At 26.0% G+C, this 17,663-nt stretch overlaps 3 protein-coding genes and 1 non-coding gene across 11 annotated transcripts in view; 2 read left to right on the forward strand and 2 right to left on the reverse strand.

Moving 5' to 3' along the window:
• LOC107167351 (uncharacterized) overlaps positions 1-2,588 on the forward strand; it is a 62,940-nt gene extending 60,352 nt beyond the window's left edge. For all 6 annotated transcript variants that reach the window (XM_089221569.1, XM_015516364.2, XM_015516367.2 and 3 more), the window contains one exon: positions 794-2,588. In XM_089221569.1, coding sequence (XP_089077695.1) covers positions 794-1,081 — 288 coding nt within the window. In that variant the 3' untranslated portion in view covers positions 1,082-2,588. The remainder of the gene's footprint in view (positions 1-793) is intronic.
• Positions 2,589-3,696: 1,108 nt separating this feature from the next.
• Positions 3,697-3,803, reverse strand: LOC149058973 (U6 spliceosomal RNA). Its single transcript, XR_016190643.1, has one exon. It is a non-coding gene; the product is annotated as a U6 spliceosomal RNA (small nuclear RNA).
• A 1,807-nt stretch (positions 3,804-5,610) lies between these two features.
• On the reverse strand, positions 5,611-9,388 carry STUB1 (STIP1 homology and U-box containing protein 1). The gene is made up of 8 exons (XM_015516361.2): positions 9,178-9,388; positions 8,845-9,001; positions 8,565-8,763; positions 8,359-8,486; positions 8,170-8,295; positions 8,055-8,111; positions 7,866-7,982; positions 5,611-7,263 (listed from the first exon to the last, which is right to left on the reverse strand). Exons 2-8 carry the CDS (start codon positions 8,974-8,976, stop codon positions 7,129-7,131), a joined length of 894 nt encoding a protein of 297 aa, XP_015371847.1. The 5' UTR covers positions 8,977-9,001; positions 9,178-9,388; the 3' UTR covers positions 5,611-7,128.
• Positions 9,389-9,782: 394 nt separating this feature from the next.
• On the forward strand, positions 9,783-15,979 carry Tsen54 (tRNA splicing endonuclease subunit 54). Of its 3 annotated transcripts, none has more exons than XM_089218950.1 (6): positions 9,783-9,801; positions 10,719-10,841; positions 11,531-11,678; positions 13,761-14,760; positions 15,315-15,480; positions 15,563-15,979. In XM_089218950.1, coding segments are annotated over exons 1-6 (1,605 nt in total). In that variant the 5' UTR covers positions 9,783-9,799; the 3' UTR covers positions 15,729-15,979. The 3 variants fall into 3 exon arrangements, with proteins under 3 accessions (XP_089075076.1, XP_015371857.2, XP_015371856.2); XM_015516371.2 differs by lacking the exon at positions 9,783-9,801 and adding an exon at positions 9,858-9,988; XM_015516370.2 differs by lacking the exon at positions 9,783-9,801 and adding an exon at positions 9,997-10,458.
• The last annotated feature ends 1,684 nt before the right edge of the window (positions 15,980-17,663 follow it).

Genomic DNA, 17,663 nt, shown 5'->3' on the forward strand with positions numbered 1-17,663 from the left:
AATGATCAAATCAAAATATAAAAACGTGGACAAGTGGGTATCGCTGTAATAAGTGTATTAAATTTTAATTCAATTATTTATCATCGTATACGAAAAAAATTCTGAAAAGGTATAGTCTGCAGCGTTAGTGGCTAATGGCTATATCAAGTATTTTCATGATAAGTTTTTTTGATATTGCCATTAAAGCAATTAATAAAAAAATTCTAGTGTTACTAAAAGATACCCATTAATACATGATTTTTGACCAAATGTTTATATTTGAATTTATTTAATAGGTACACCATAAAATTTTCAAAATACTTTTTTGTTTAATTATTGTAGATTAAAATGTTTTCGTTGGACCAAATAAATAGTTATAAAATTAAATACAAAGTGATACGTATTGGTTAGTACTTAAAACTTGACACTGAAAAAGTATAATATTATATATACAAATATATAATATATATATATATATATATATTTAAATTCAATTTGTTCACAAAAATGTATTCAACCAACTGTGATACTAATATCTAATAGTAAAATACAATAACTAATATCATAAAATAATACATTTAGTTAGCAATGAATTCAAATTTAACATATCCATAAAAGCGATTAACTCAATGCCAAATACTGTACAGTAAATAAGTGGTGCCCATTTACTCATGTTATTTTTATAATATTAAATGAATTATTAAAATATGCCTGTACAATGAATTATAATAATATTCCATCGTTGGCAACCGTCAATATATCTCTGTAGCTCATTGCATAATACACAATAGTTGATAACACTGTACTGTTTTAGGCGAAAAGGATGCCTAAGGCCACTCCAGAAGCCAGTCTGGACAGCAGCATGGAACACCTGATCGAACAGGACGACCATCTGTACACGAAAGACGAGGTGAGCTCGAACAAAAATCTCTCCAGCCTCAAGTCAACGTTGACATTCGAGGACTCGTTAAACGTGGCCACCAAAATGATGGTCAAATCGTTCGAGGAACTGAACAACACGTCTTCCATGCCCGGCGGAGATTCCTGCACCGATCAACACCGACAGGAGCTGGTGCTGAGCGCCGTGGACCTGACAAAGTAGATTTGCGCGACGACCCGCACAGTATAATACCCATAATATACCACACATGCCGTTATAGTATATACCTAATATAAACAATTATTGTTGTATATTCAAACGAATTTGGCTGTGACGAATAATCCTATACATATACTTATATTATATACATATTGTGTGTGTAAATTAAAAAGATATTTATTAGGGTAGCAGAATCATATATAGACGACGGCATTGTGATTGCATGGTGGCATAGGGATACGATTGCCCCTAAATATAGTCTGATTCGAGGGGGAAATACAATGACTTTCCCCCTCTCCCGACGCCAGAAAACAGGGTGTGAGATGACAAGAGAAAAATTAATAGTTCTTGAGTGTAATGGCCTATGCAATTTTGTTTAATCAATTCGGTTTTTTCAATTTGCATTCCTATTATAGGTATATAATCCTATTAATAAAATATTTTATTCCTGCATCCTTCGGTATATTTCTCTAGTACCGCCTACAGGTAGTGGTAGTATACTAGGGAACGCAGATAGATTGATTTTTATATATTATTTTATATTATGAATTAATTATTAATTTAATTTAAGAAACTCGACTATACGAAGCGTATATAGGTACATAAGTAATATACCTAAAAACAAGATAATGGAAGCAATTTTAGTTTTTATCGACTGTCGTAATCCGTGTATAATGTATATACCTAGATGTACAGCTTATCAGTTGTATTATGGAGATGCAGATAGTTATAATATTAGTATTGTATAATAAACAAAGGTTCTACCACCAACGTTTTGATGATAACGAAAAAAATATACCAATATAATATTATATTATAGATTCGTGTCAGTTTATAGAAGATATGTATACAGTGTATTCAGTGTAAATATTTACAATACCCACAATGTACTAATGCCCTATATTCTATGATAATATATCATATCTATATAATTATATATATTATATACACCATCATATTATGTGTATTATATACGATGTAGATTATACTACTATAAAATATGAACCTACCTAATGCGCTTGGTGTAAATACATTTGGCTAGAATATCGCATTATACATTTCACTTTTTAAATAAAACTGCCAATTTATATACCTATACATTATATTATAATTATTTATGTGCATATTGTGTATAATATACCTAAATAACACTTGTTAGTACTAAATCATATGTTATATAATATACAATTATTATTATACCTATGGTGTAGGACTACGTAGCTCGTAGGTACTAACAATAAATCGGACACGGCAATTATTATTGTTTAATTGTTATATATATTATTAGGTACCTATATAGGTATATTATATACATTTTCGTTTATATTATCGGATGAAAACAATTTGAAAACTGTTTATGTATAAATTATACAAGTGTGCATAAGTGTGTATAATGTGTTATTGTCTTATTGACAATTTCTAAAATATACAAATATTTTTGAAGAAATGTAAGTACGTAAGAATACATAATTTTGTTTTATTTTAGACTTAATAAAAATCTGTTGCGCAATGTAGTATCATATATTTTTTTAAAGCTTTTACCCGTGGACATATAATACGCAGCAATACTTCGATAACCTAATTTTATATGTTTCGTACAAATATATAACTTATATAATTTGCATGTGTAATATGTATGTTCAACAATAATAATATAATGTTGCTCATTGCGAAATGTTTCGTGCAAGTTATATATATTATGAACGTTGAACTAGGGAAAAACACATTATAGAAACAAAGCATCCATACTTACTCATTTTACATGATCCTTTAACAACGATAGATAACATCCTCCAATTCCCATGTAAAAATTTTACTTAAAGAATATACCTATACATACTTATTGTTGAAGATAGCTCTGATCGCTCCACCAAACCAACACGTATATCATAGCCCATAGGCGTATAATATAATGTTTTATTGTTTTACATTATATATTATGTCTATGGTGTACCCACTGATTTCTGTACTAAGTTAATTTGTGTGTTTATCGCATATTCTAATCACAGTTCATAGACGACAGAAAAAATCACGGAGACACAGACTAACATAGGTACTGTCTGTGGTTAATACGTAAAATATGATCACGGAAGATCCCGGGGGGGGGGGGGGGGGGTTATACACTTATTTCCCCACCTTATACCCGCCACTGACTGTACAGCTATTACTTAAAAAAATATTTGAGACATTGTACTACATTGTACATTGTAAACTCAAAAGACATGATATGATTCGATTTTCAAATTTTTATCCCAACGATTTTGTTAATTTTTAATCACGTCTCGAATAAAAAAAAAATGAACTTTAAAAATTATGGTTTTTTTTTGGGGGGGGGGAGAGTGGTTTTTGGGACTAAATTTATCTATTAAGTACTTGGATGACAGTTTGATCAGAAATAATAAATAGTATATTTTTTATTATTGAGAAAAACTAAAAAACTGGAATATTTATTCAATATTTTATATAAAATCAAATTTTAGTATTAATACGCGTGAAAATAAAATTATTTTAGTCATACAATAACAATATTAATATCATTACATAATATTATACTTTCAAAAGTAATCAAATATGAAATAATATTAAAATAACAGGGGAACCAAAGAACTGTCGGACAAAAAAATGTGGAACGCTTCACGATTTTGCGTGTCATCCTTGCGCAGGGGCCATGCTAATCTTCTCTGTATCGTTCCAATTTTAGTATATGTACTGCCGAAGCAAGTACATTTGATAGCTTGTCAAATACTGTATTTATATAGCACAATGTCATATGTGCGTAATACGTGAGAGCAGGTAATTTTTGGTCTGATTATAACGCTAGAACATAGTTGCAGCGATCACCAACAGATGGGGTGAGCTACATCTGGAATAACAATAACAAACAATATCAAGTTGGAAATAATTATTTTCCAGTTTTATTTATTTTTTAATCGAATCTTTTGTTATTTTTGATTCCTTTTAAATAATTTATTAGGCAAGTCTAAAATAAATGTGGCCACTGGTCAGTAACGTAATTTTATGGAAAATTCAAAATGTTAATTGGAAAAAAATGTTTATGCTACCAATAATACCTATTATGGTATACTAAAATAATAATAAATTGAACAATATTTTGTTGCCTCATTGGAATCTTCTTTTGATCAGCATTTTTTAATGGAAAATATTTCGTTGAAAATGTATATTGTATATTATTGTCATCGAGTATTTGGGTAACGGTATTACATATACCACTAAATTAGTTCAATATATTATGTAGTTGGGAATAAATATCCTGACCAATTATTTCCCAACAAAATAATATATAAACCTCTGCAGCAGCTATATCAATTAAAATATTGGTAACCCCTATCTACACAATTTGTTTTTAATTTAAACAATTATTATGTAATCTTAAAATTAAATATTATTCAATACTTGACTACTATTTTAATCTATTGTGAAGGTGTTTATTAATTTATATTTTTTATGTAGATGAATGATATATATTGTATTGTAGGTTTTCAATTTCTCAGTACTTTTTTAATGATTGGGAAAAGTAGTAAGGAGTAAATGGTTTCTTAAATTAAAAAAAAAATCTTAACAGTAGTATACATTTAACAAAAAAAAAGGTTAAGATAGAATTGTCACTAGTTAGTAGAGATCAATTTTGGGATGTTAGATTTATCTAATTTATCTCTTCCTGTTACATGGTGAGCACAAACTGTTGAAGTTTTTAAATGCCTACTTATAAGATGATAAAATATTTTTTAAAACATAGCCATTTATCATTAACATTAACATTATCCTACAGTGATAATCCTTTAATATAGTTGATAATATTTGAAGCAAAGAACTTTCTAATAAAAAAAATAATTTAAAAAAAAAATGGACAGGTTAATCAGCATCACCCTACTGTACCTATAAGTGTTGAGTATTGCTTATAAGTCGTAATTGAGTATGGTCATCAATAATGAAAAGGTTTGTAATACCTAGATAAATAATAAATATTATGCAATATTCTAAAATTAATCTAAATATTTTTATGCGATAATGTAGGTACACCTAGTAAAATATAAGAATATACATACAAGTTCCAAGTCTCCGTAAGATAATATTCATAAATAACAGATTATCATAGGTACTTAAATAAAGAAGATATTTTAAAATACCTTTAAATAGCATAAAAAAAAGTATAAAAATAGAAAATTATATCAAGCCCAGAAAAATATGAACATTTGACATATTTCAAGTCCATATAGTTATTTAATTTTGAATAACAACAAAAATACAAAGTTAATTTTGTCAATATATATATTCCTGTTTTTCTTAATTTAACAATTTATCCTGATAATTTTTAGCAGTATTGGGAATTTTGTATTTTGAACATTCAAAAGAACCAAACAGATACAATTTACTATCATGAGCGGTCTACAAAAATGAATCTTCAGTCACTTTTTCCTATTAATAATGTTTATCGATACACTTATCACTCTACTTACTCATCATCTAAATTACTCAGTTATATCTCAATATGTTGAAACTAAGAATAAATCTAAAATTGGTATAAACTATAATTTTTTCAAATAGTAAAATAATTACAAATCAGTGTTCATATTACATTCAGTGCATTTCTTAGATAATAATAGAAAACTGTTCTTATGAAATGTATTTCTTATTAACCAGGCACCTAAATGTAATACCTGTGCCAACAAACATTCACAACTTTATATTCAAACGTTGTGTCTCATACTTTCATCTAACTTATCACAAAGCTCCAACTATGAACTAATTTGTTCACAAAACCTGAAGATGTTTGTATGTTGCCCACTACTATTAAAAATTAATTTTGCTATAATTTAATCACAAAATAGATATAAATATATAATATCATACTACATAATATACATTTTGAGCATTTAACATGTTTTAAGTTGTTTGTATTTGTAACATAATAAATATTTTTAAATAACTATACAGATAAAGTGAACTGTAAATAATATATTAAAAAATAAAAGTAAACAAATGTTTCTTACACATTTCATATTATCACAATAACTTTTAATCCATGCTCTTAATTAAATCTATAAACAAGGCGCGAAAGAAATAATATATAAGCAATACTATTATCTATATAGTTCAATATAATAATAATAAAAATAACATTTTTAACTAGAGTATAATAAAAAATGTAAGAAGTTAGACCTTTGAAATATTAAACATACTGTTTGTTCATGCTCATTATAATATAAGTAGATACATAGGTAGATATTTTAAGCATAACTTTTATTAAGATCTAAATAGTTTACTTTATTATAAACACATACAAGTTTAACTTACAGTTTAAGTATTAAAAAACAAAATAATAATATAAATACATAAAATGAATATTATACAGTCGAATAAAAAATTTAATATTAGTTAATATTTTAATATTAAAATACTGACTTACAAAAAAAAAAAAAAAAAAAAAAATGGGTAAAAATATAATAAATCTGATTAGTGTAAAAATATTAAACATTTCTAAATTCTTATACCTATCAATGCTATACAATTTGCAGGTATTTAAAAATAATAATTTAAACATTTAAATAATATATCTTATTATCTATAACTTTTTGTATCATGATACAAACCACATTCAGATTTATAACTTTTAATTTCCATCATAACTTTTAACTTATATTGTAAGAAAAAAGTCAAATTCAAATATGTAGTACCAATTATGACCTCATATAATTCATGTCCATATTATACAATTTTATTTAAAACTTAACAAATGATTTCTTTATATAAATAAATTGTAGTATAGAGTTAAATTATTTTAATTAATGTGCATTAAATAGTTTAAGATATAACACCACATTCTGAATTATTAAATAGCTAAAAATAGATTGAATAATCATTTTTAATTTTTTTTTTTATATAGTTTGAAATGTAACTAGATTAATAATAACACAAATGGTACACATATTATAATATAGGAAGTTAATATTGACAACTATTTGAAAGATTAAAAAGATATTAAGATTAAGTATATATATTTATTTAGTAAAATCTTTAAAAAACTAAGCTTACAAAGTGCAATAATAATTTACCCATTCATTTTCCATTACAAATGCTTCAACGGCTTCTTTTAAAGCTAAGTTTGGAATGAGTTGATCAACAGTTAAATGCTGACGTGAAACGGGATCGAAATGACCAACTTTCTGGTGATAATAAAATTGAAAATATTGTTACTTATTAGTTGATTAAATAAAAAAATAAAATTATCCATAGTTGTAAAAAATACACATTTTCATAATATAAGTGGATGATAATTTGGATCAATTTCACAAAATCAATAGAAATTTTCTACACTTTACAAAAAAATGGAAATCCACATTGTTTTACAACTAATGAAGCTAAAAGTGACCAACTGAGCATAAACTTGGTATATTGTTACACACTTATAAGATGGAGACAAAGAATACCAGTGTTATGTTCTCTAAAATGTACAAAATGAATATTCTGTTTAGGGAAATGGGTAAAAATTATAATCCATATTGTGTAAAAATAAATTATTCGTGAAAAAAAATCCGTAAAGTGGATGTGAAATGTATACATATTTAACAGGTCATATTTTTTAAATAATATCTTAAATCATAAAGTAGCAAAATTGAAAAGATAATATTTCGTTACCTTATCAGATCCATAAACTAAATAATTAATCACGCACTATCAAAATGAGAGTAGGCATTTATAAAAAAGTTTTCTATAAAATGTTCTATATCATTATTATGAATTAAGTTATTAAAATATTTTAATTTACCATTAAGTGTTCTTCTAGATCCTTGCGATCATAAGTTATGCCACTTGGAGTAATAACAGGATCTCGTAAAATATCATAACTTATGTTCCCACACAAATAGTCTGGTACTTCACGTTTCTAATAAAAAAAATATTTAATTCAAAGAAATTATATTATATTATGTTTAATTTATATAAACTACTATATTACCTTCCGTCTGTCGTCATTCTTAGAAAATATGGTATGTAGTTCAGCAGCATATTTCTCCTAAAAATAAAAATGCAGTATAATACATATAAGCAATTTATTTATAAGACCAACTTACACTTTGGTTTTTAATTTCCATAACATCATTATCGTAATCTTCAATTTCATTTTCATTATCAGATGGTTTTTTAATTTCACTGACTTTACGAGCCATATCTTCATTCATAAGTCTTGTCAGGTATGACTAATTTAATTAAATACAATTAATTTATGTTAAATAATACATTTAAAAGACGATTTTATTTACCAGAAGTTCTATTTCTTGATTCTGTCTCACTTCTTCTTGTTTCTCCCATTTTAGTCTACGAGCTCTTCTAAGTTGGCTTGTAATGTCATCACCATAGTTAACTTTTTTTTCTTTTGTTAAATTATGTGCTAAAAAAATAGTGTACAAGTTATTAAAATTAATACCTAATATTATAATTTGAAGAAATTAACATATAACTTTTTTACCTCTTTGTAATTGTTTTATGGCTTCATCATAGCTTCCTAACTCAATAAGTGCAATACCCAAAAAAAAACAACCTTTTATAAAACTGAAGTCCATTTCCAAAGCACGTCGACAATCTGTACATGCCTTGTCCCATTGTTTTAATTTCAAGAAACATAAAGCTCTATTGGTAAAGTATATAGGAATAACAGGGTTTTTTATCTGTAAGGGGAAAATATGTAATTAGTATACAATCAATATTAATCAATACAACAACAATTTCAAAGTATTGATTTTACTTACAATTGCTTTATTGTAGCATTCAATAGCCTTTTCATATTGTTTGTAACTGAATAAGCGATTACCTTCTTCTTTAAGATCCTTATCAGTTTGGATGTTAGTAGTATGTTTATTAGACATACTAAATTTAAACATTTTAGAAATGAAACTACAATAACATCTGAAAATAATTTTAGTTATTCCTTATTATTACATAATTTAAGTTTAAGCATAAAGTAGCTAATAAATCATAATAATTTTTATCATAATATGTGGACATAGAAACAATAAGTATCGACCTAATATCACAAACTAACCAACTGGAATTAAAAATGTACAGAATCATGGGTTACTTACGTGATGTTTAAACAATAAGTAGGCTTCAGTGATGATTTATAGATGGTATAATTTGGTTATATAACGTCATAAGACTAAAATCATTGTGCAAACAAAAATTATAATTTCATTAAACCAAGTAAAAATGATTGCTAGACATTAATTACAATGTAATTTATAACTCATACTACTCATAGGTTCCATAATCCATGAAATAGAATTGTATAATAATATTCTTATCTATTATCCACTTGCACCCATAATAAAAGCACGGATTATATGAAAAAGGAATAAGAAGTATGCTAATTGATAAGCCCGCGGTTGTTATTTCAAGAGGCAAATGTACAATAATTTATATAGGTAATACGGTAATACCTTTGACCTAATAGGTTCTGTGGTAATACGCAACCAACAATGAACTTAATGTGACGTCACACGTACAATGTAATGTGGGATGACAGAAGAACACAAGGTAATATCACAGAATAATATCAGGCCTACGAAATTTCGTGATTGGCCCAATCGGACAATTGTGGCCTGAAAGTTGGTACCACAGTCCACAGATATGTGGAATAATTACTACAAAAAAACTTGATGGGATGCTGACAGCAACTACTGAGCCTCCCCTGGCCCCTGATTTATTATGTAATTACTAATTAATTTCACAAAATTGTTTTGTCCATAATAACATTAATAACGGAGACTTCAATATTTATAATATAAATCCCGTCATTACTAAAAAAATTCCGCTCTTAACGCCACTGACGATTATAGATACAATATTATATCTTATTTTTCTATGGCTAGCACACTTCTGTCCTGATATGATAAGGTAGAGTAGGATTATGCTTCACGACTTTCACGTTAAAATGACTCGTTTGATATCCTTGAACCTTGATTCCTCATTCCTCATTTCCGTAGTCAGCAATTCGGCTAATTTCGGCATAAACCTGAAACCATCATACATTCATACGCCATACGGCATACTATCTCAATTTGTGGTCTGTGCCATGTGGCTACTGGCTTGGATCATAATATAGTTATATTATTCTGTGATAGTAGTAATGAGTAATATTAGTATATTATAGCTACTTAAACATTTAATAGTTCAGTATTTATGATTTAAGATGTTAAGCTCGCTAAGTCACAAACAATTTAACGCTTTAAATTCAAATTTTGCTCAATCTTTATTATATTAAAAACCACTAAAAAATAAATTATATTTAACTATCAAATTGTGGTATGCAGTACCAGTACATGTTGGTTACAAACTACTATTTACATTACAATGGATGCTGACAAGTAAATCAAAACCCAAAGTACCTAAATGTAGTTTACCGAAATCATTTAAAATTCCAAACATTTTATGTCCCTGTACACCCCATAACATCATTCAGTTTTTTACCATGGTAATCCCAGTATCTCGCAACAAATTTACTTATTATTTTTTATTTTACTGATTGTAAAATGTTCTTACTTATTTATTTTTAATAAATAAAACACTTTATTGATGATCTATATTAATTTATAATTAATTCCTTATTGCTTTTTTATTTCAATAGGATATTTATAGGTTCACCACACAAACTGATCAGTGAGAGCAGCTTAAAGTGTAACGTAGAAGATGTCAATCAACTACTGTCCATCAAAAAACATTTATTAGAACAGCCACGTATTGAAAAATGGTACCTTTGAACAAAATTTAAATACATTAGTGTTAATTATCCCAATTTCTTGGGAATAAGGAGACGAGAATAATCAAAGAATTATTTAAAAAAATTATAATATTATTCTTCAGTTAATATTGATCTTATATTATAATTTTTTTTCATTCTAGTTGTATCATGATCAAAAACAATTCTTTAAATTTCACTACAGTTCTATAGAATTACATGATAACATTTTTTCTCTTAGTAAAATTTAGTTAAAATTTTTTTTATAATTTCATTGTTGCTTTAAGAGAATGATAGCATTTTTTATCTCTCTAGCCTACAGGTTACAGCAGAATTTTAGTGATAATTATGTTAATAATCATTATTGTGAACCATAAAATCAAGTATGTATTGTAAGTCAGAGAGTACAAATATATGCTGACATCTTAATATTTAATTTTTCACTATATTGAAAAATTTTATATCTAAATATTTATAATAATTATATTTTAAATTTATAATTATCATGTATTTATGATATACCTACATAATACATCGATGATACATACAATATACAAAAGAGGTGTCAGGTAAAATTATCATATTCCACTAGATTCATACCAGAACACTAATGAACTTTGTACATTATTTTATGCCAAATTGTATTGATGTGAAAAATTATCTATCCCTATTTTTGTGTTAATATTTTATACTATTTATAGTGCATCTTTAGCTGAAGCTGAATGGAATGACGATTTAAAATTAGCAAAACTAACAAAAATTACAAAAAATCTTACCAAAAATTTTTCACATTCATTGAATAAGTCATTGTATTTATACCCAGAAGAATGCTTATGCTTGTTAGAAATGGTAATTGTTTATTTTATGTTTATTTAATAATTAGATTTTAATTATTTTAATTAAATAATGTTTTATTGCTACATCTATTTTTATATATTATATGCAGGGTTCGGATTTTATAGCATCAAAAACCCTAAAATATATGCTATAATATGACCAAAAAAAACCGTAAAATATGCCCTAAAAAATCAAAAATAGCAACAAATAAAAATAAATACAAATCAACATTTTATTCAATTTATCATACAGGGTGTCCCACAGAGATCTGACATTCCGACAAATGAAATAACTTGTTCTAATCAATATTTAAAAAAAATTTCTTTTAATCATAGACACTTGCGCTACATTTTTAGAATACATTTTTTATTTTTTAATACTGAAAATAAAAAACTTAAAAATTGATAAAAATTTTTTTCGAAATACTCAATATAGCCAATTTGTAAATCTGATTTTTAGAAAAATTTATATGGTAAAAACACTTATTTAAGTCAAATGGCTAATTTTTTACAATTTTTTTAAATATCAATATTTTCGTGAAGTAAATTATGATCTAGTTTATGTTAGAAACATTTTAATTTCAAATAATAATAAAGTTTTTTAAAAATATTTTATAAGAACATTTTTAAATAAGTGCATGTTAAAATCTAACTATTTTTTTTATAGTATTTATTTTAATAGGTACTTTCCTGTTATGTGAGACTACCTTATTTTTTGACAACATCACAATCCTGTTATCTAAGATTACCAAAATGGTACTTTCCTGTTATACAAGACTATGGCTATTTTCGCAACTACCACCCAAGACTACCTCTGTTAATGCGACTATCACAATTAGCTGAATGATATCCGTAGGCTGCGTTTTAGCGTCACAAATACACTATATAAATATGAAATAATGAGATTTTTTATTGAAATTTATTAATTTAATAATTTGATTTATTAATTTGTATGTGTGTCCATCATTCTTCACTATTTTATTTGTGGATTTATTATTTTTTCATTTAATATTTAATATTATATAATATCATTTTACCATTTTTGATAGTGTTTGGTGACAACATTAAAATTATTTCTTTTTTTTTTTATTTATATTACATAATTTGTGTGTATGGCCATAATTTTTGTATTTATAATTTTTACATTTACGCCAAGTCTGACTAGTCTGGCTATAGCACCTCTGGTGTGCGCTGTGAAAAATATATAACAAATGATTTCGATATTTTCTTTTTCTTTATATATAATAAATACAATTCGAATGTGGCCATCTCCGCAATACCTACATACAAAAAAATTAATTAAGATCGCCCCCGCATGTAGGACATTCTCTTAATAAAAATAAAAATAAGGTAGTCTTAGATAACAGGATTGTGATGTTTCGTAAAAAAACAGCGGTAGTTGCGATAACGGAGGTAGTCTTGGGTGGTAGTTGCGATTATAGCCATAGTCTGGTATAACAGGAAAGTACCTTTTAATAATATGTGATGTATAAACTATAAATTACTATAATTTACCTAAAAAATAATATAACTGTGCCTCATAACTTAATGAAGTTTGCCACGCCACTGAGGTACACTATACGAATTTAGAAGCATCAAAATTTAATTCATGTTTAAATAATTTACCAAAAATATTTTACTTGACTGGGTGAACTATTCTGTTATTTGTATTAATATTTTCAAGATATAAATTAAATTCACTTATTTATTACCATAATTATATTTTTATTAAAAAAATCTTTTAAAATTTGGCATATTTTTTATCAGATTTTAACACCTTGATCTATACTTGGAAATAAACAATTAATTTGATTTGATAATTCTGAAACATTTTCTAAATACACTCTATCCAGTTTAAGATGGAACCTCATATAGGCCACCAATTTTTGTCAACTATTTATATACTTGTCATTTAACAAAACCATGTATTGTGCATAAGTCAGCCATCAAGGTTCCTTCTTAACATGAATAAAGTATAGGTACTGTAGTAATTTGTTATTTTAATTTAAATTAAAATTAGTAAATATCTCAATGGTTAACAATATCACACAATGTTGCTGTGTATTACATTTTTCAATTAAAATTTTCTTTTCAGAAATGTTTGTTATTAAAATGGAATGGAAGAAAACTGTCAATTAAAAATGCGTTTTCCTTATTGTTGGCTGCAGGAAGTGGTTGTACGTTTGAATTATGTAGAACCTATGGTTATTTGGTTAAATTAGGATTTCGAGTATTTAAACATGACGACAAGCTAAAAAATAATGCGTATGATTCTAAAGATGTATTAAAACATCCAGATCTATCAATTAAAAAAAAAAAAAAAAGGAATGCAAATTATAGGTCTATGCAGACTGAAGAATCTTCTAAAGTTTTCAATAAAATACTCTCTCCTAAACTCAAAACTCATTGTGAGATTATATATGCTCCACAATCGCAATATGTGCCACAAAATGTACAACCTTTTTATGATGTTTACTCATACAATCTTGCTGTGATTTCTGGGAGTGTTAAATTAATTGATTTAAAAAGTTTTGAAAAACAAACCAGCTTAGAAAATCTGAAAAAAGAAAGCTTAGTGCCCAAATTACAACCTATTAGAATATATCCTGTCTATGAGAAAAATATTCCTCCAACTATAAAGTCTGTTGAAAAAAATATTTATGAGCCTAGAGTTAAAAAATTGAAATTTACAGAAATTAAAAATATTCACTCACTTGATACGTTGAATATGACAGCTTCCACTTCAATTTATGATAAAAACATGAGCGTGTTAAGTGGTACTACTAATTTGACCAAAATTCAAGAGAATAAATGTGAAGATTCCAAAAATAACAAAATTATGGGAATTAATTCTTCATTCAGCTTGAGTACTGGAAATAACTTTTCTACATCTAATAACGAAATTAGTTTTACTAATAAATTTCTTGATGTTGAAAACAATGAAAAAAATCAAAATATTAATGATGAATTTGAAATACAAAATTCAAATTTTAGTAAAACAGAAAAAAATGAATCTGACAGCAAAGTACCAGAATCTACACTATCTGATACTATTCCTGAAGAAAAACTGCTAAATATGCATTTAAATCTACCAAGTAATACTATTTAATTATTAAATTAATAAAATTCTGATATATTTAGAAAGTGTTGAAATGTTAATAGAGCAAAATGCCTACATGTTTCTCTATTGAACCTACTATATAACAAATTGCAATTAAACAAAGTCCATTTTGTGTGCTTAAATTTAATATTACTGTAAATTGACTTAAAATTAAATTTAAAAATAAGAATGTTATCTGTTATCTCTTGTCAGTTTTTTTATGTTTATTTTTTAAGTGATTTATAAGTATGTCAATTATTATAAATTTAAAAATGGCCTTAACTTAAAATAAAAATAAAATACCAATGAGAGTTCACAGATGATATTCTTAGATTTACCTAACCTTTAAATTAGATTGCATGTAAATTTTTACTCTAATATTTAAATTAACAACATAAAATGAATTTTGCTAAATTGGAATTAGCTATATTGTATGTTTATAAAACAGATACAATGCATGCACAACATTTATAATAAGGTACCTTAACTACTGTTTAAGTATTATATAATATATATTGTTTTAAAAATATGTCTTGTGTTTCAATTTAGGTAACATTAGGCATAAACTATTGGCAATAAAACCATCAACTCTTCATAACAAGTCAACAAAATATACCAATAGTAAACACTCCATACATTATGATGTTTACTATCCAGATAATGATGTTCCAAAAACATTAAGACCTCCACCAGACTTTAGAGTCATTGTTTTCGAGTATGATAGTAAATTTTTTCTTAACAACATTTTATGCTTATAATATTATTTAAAACATGTTCATATTTATATTTTATTTTAGAGATGATTTGGAACGCTTTCCAAATATATACGACATCAATATTTCAAATCCTAATGACAATATTCCTACATTATGGGCCATTGTAAATTCTAGTTCTGTTTCATTTTTCAGTGTAGATAGTATAATTCTGCCAAAAACTACAGACTGGGATAAAAAAGGTGATTGATTTGAATTCCATTGTTTTCTGATTTGTTTTATTATGTTACTAACATATGTTTAATGTTTATCATATGAAATATTATTTCGTACCCATAAATTATGTAACTGTACCATTTTTTTTATATATAAATGAGTTGGTAATTTAAGTTCTAAGGCTGTGTTTTGATATTTAATATTACTTATTTCTTATTTTGTCATTGTACTTAAAACTAAGAAATATTTTTTATGTATAATATAATAATATATGGTACAAAATTATTTTTTATTTATTATTTTCTAGTTTAACATTCATTATGTTTTATATATAAAAAGGAGATCTATAGCAAATAGTTTTTAAGAAGTTCCATTTAAGCTATTAAATTTCTGAAATTTTACATCATTAATCCATATTTAATAATTTTATCGAGAAAAATGAGAATATGGTAGGTTAGGTTAATTTTCTCATACAGCCATATGATTATGAATGTAGATTTGGTTGTGTGTGGTAGGGTATGGCCTTTTAGATTCTGAACGAAGTGATGAATGTATTGATTTTACAATGATGTGTTTTTTTTTTTTTTTTGTTTTTTTTTTTTGTGTTTGTGTACAGCATAACTAGTCGAAATAATGCTTCGATTTCAAACTTTGGGGGTGGTTTCCGATGTAAAATTGAAGATCCTTGGTGCATTATAGAGGTCAAAAGTAAACATTTTCCAACAGTTTTCAAAAAAATCGAGAAAAACAAAAAAAAAATGACAGAAAAACGGGAATTTTTACGCAAAATCAGTTTTCGACCAAATCGATTTTTTTATATGGTTGTAATTCAAAAAATAATCACTTGAAATACTTGAAATTTTCACCAAATGTTTATGTTAGTGTTCTCTATATACAGTTTAATTTTCAAAAATTTTTGACTTTTTTTGAATTATTTATAGACCACTGTAATTTACACTTTTTTTGAGAATTTTTTATTTGAAGTGTCGGTAAAAAAATGTTGGACGACCAAAAAAACTTGAAAATTTAATACAAGGTTCCTTATGAGTTTGTCTTATTGTAGCTAAAAAAAATTAAAAATCGTAAGTCACAATTTTTTTTAATAAGCTTTTATAGTTCAAAATTTTACGAAATCTGTCGAAAACGCGAAAATTTGCAAGTAATTTTGAAGTTGAAAAATCATAAAATTTTTTGCGTTTATAACTAAGGATTTAAAATACAACACTAAGTTCTCCATAAGTTTTCCTTCAAGTAGCTATAGAGAAAACTCGAAGTATCATTATAAAAAAAATTTTAAGTGCGTTTGAATTTTAAATTTTTACGAAATAGCGTAACGATAACGATTTATCCTGAAACGATTTTAAATATTTGTTATTATTCAAAAAGTATAAGTCCTAGATACTTGAAAATTTTAGCAGTTATTAGGATTGGTATTTTCTTTACATGATTAAATTTTCAAAATATTTTGACTTTTTTTGAGATATTTATAGACGACTGAAATTTTCAATTTGTCTGAAAATTTTTTTTTGAAGTGTCGATAAAATTTTTTTGGCCCTATCAAAATACTTGAAAATTTAATACAAAGTTCCTCATAAGTTATTCTTAAAGTGATTAAAAAATTATAAGAATACATAGGCACAATTTTTTTTTATAAGCGTTTATAGTTCAAATTTTTACGAAATCTGTCGAAAATGTGAAAATTTGCAAGTAATTTTGAAGCTGAAAAATCATAAAAATTTTTGTGTTTATAACTAAAGATTAAGAATACATCACTAAGTTTTCCATAAGTTTTACTTCAAGTAGCTATAGAGAAAACTCGAAGCGTCATTATAGGAAAGATTTTAATTGCGTTTGAATTTTAAATTTTTACGAAATAGCGTAACGATAACGATTTATCCTGAAACGATTTTAAATATTTGTTATTATTCAAAAAGTATGAGTCCTAGATACTTGAAAATTTTACCAGTTA

This window comes from Diuraphis noxia, unplaced genomic scaffold, assembly GCF_037042655.1.
Source record: "Diuraphis noxia isolate RWA-SAM2 unplaced genomic scaffold, SU_Dnox_SAM2 contig0002, whole genome shotgun sequence".
In the NCBI taxonomy this organism is placed as follows: Eukaryota; Metazoa; Arthropoda; class Insecta; order Hemiptera; family Aphididae; genus Diuraphis; species Diuraphis noxia.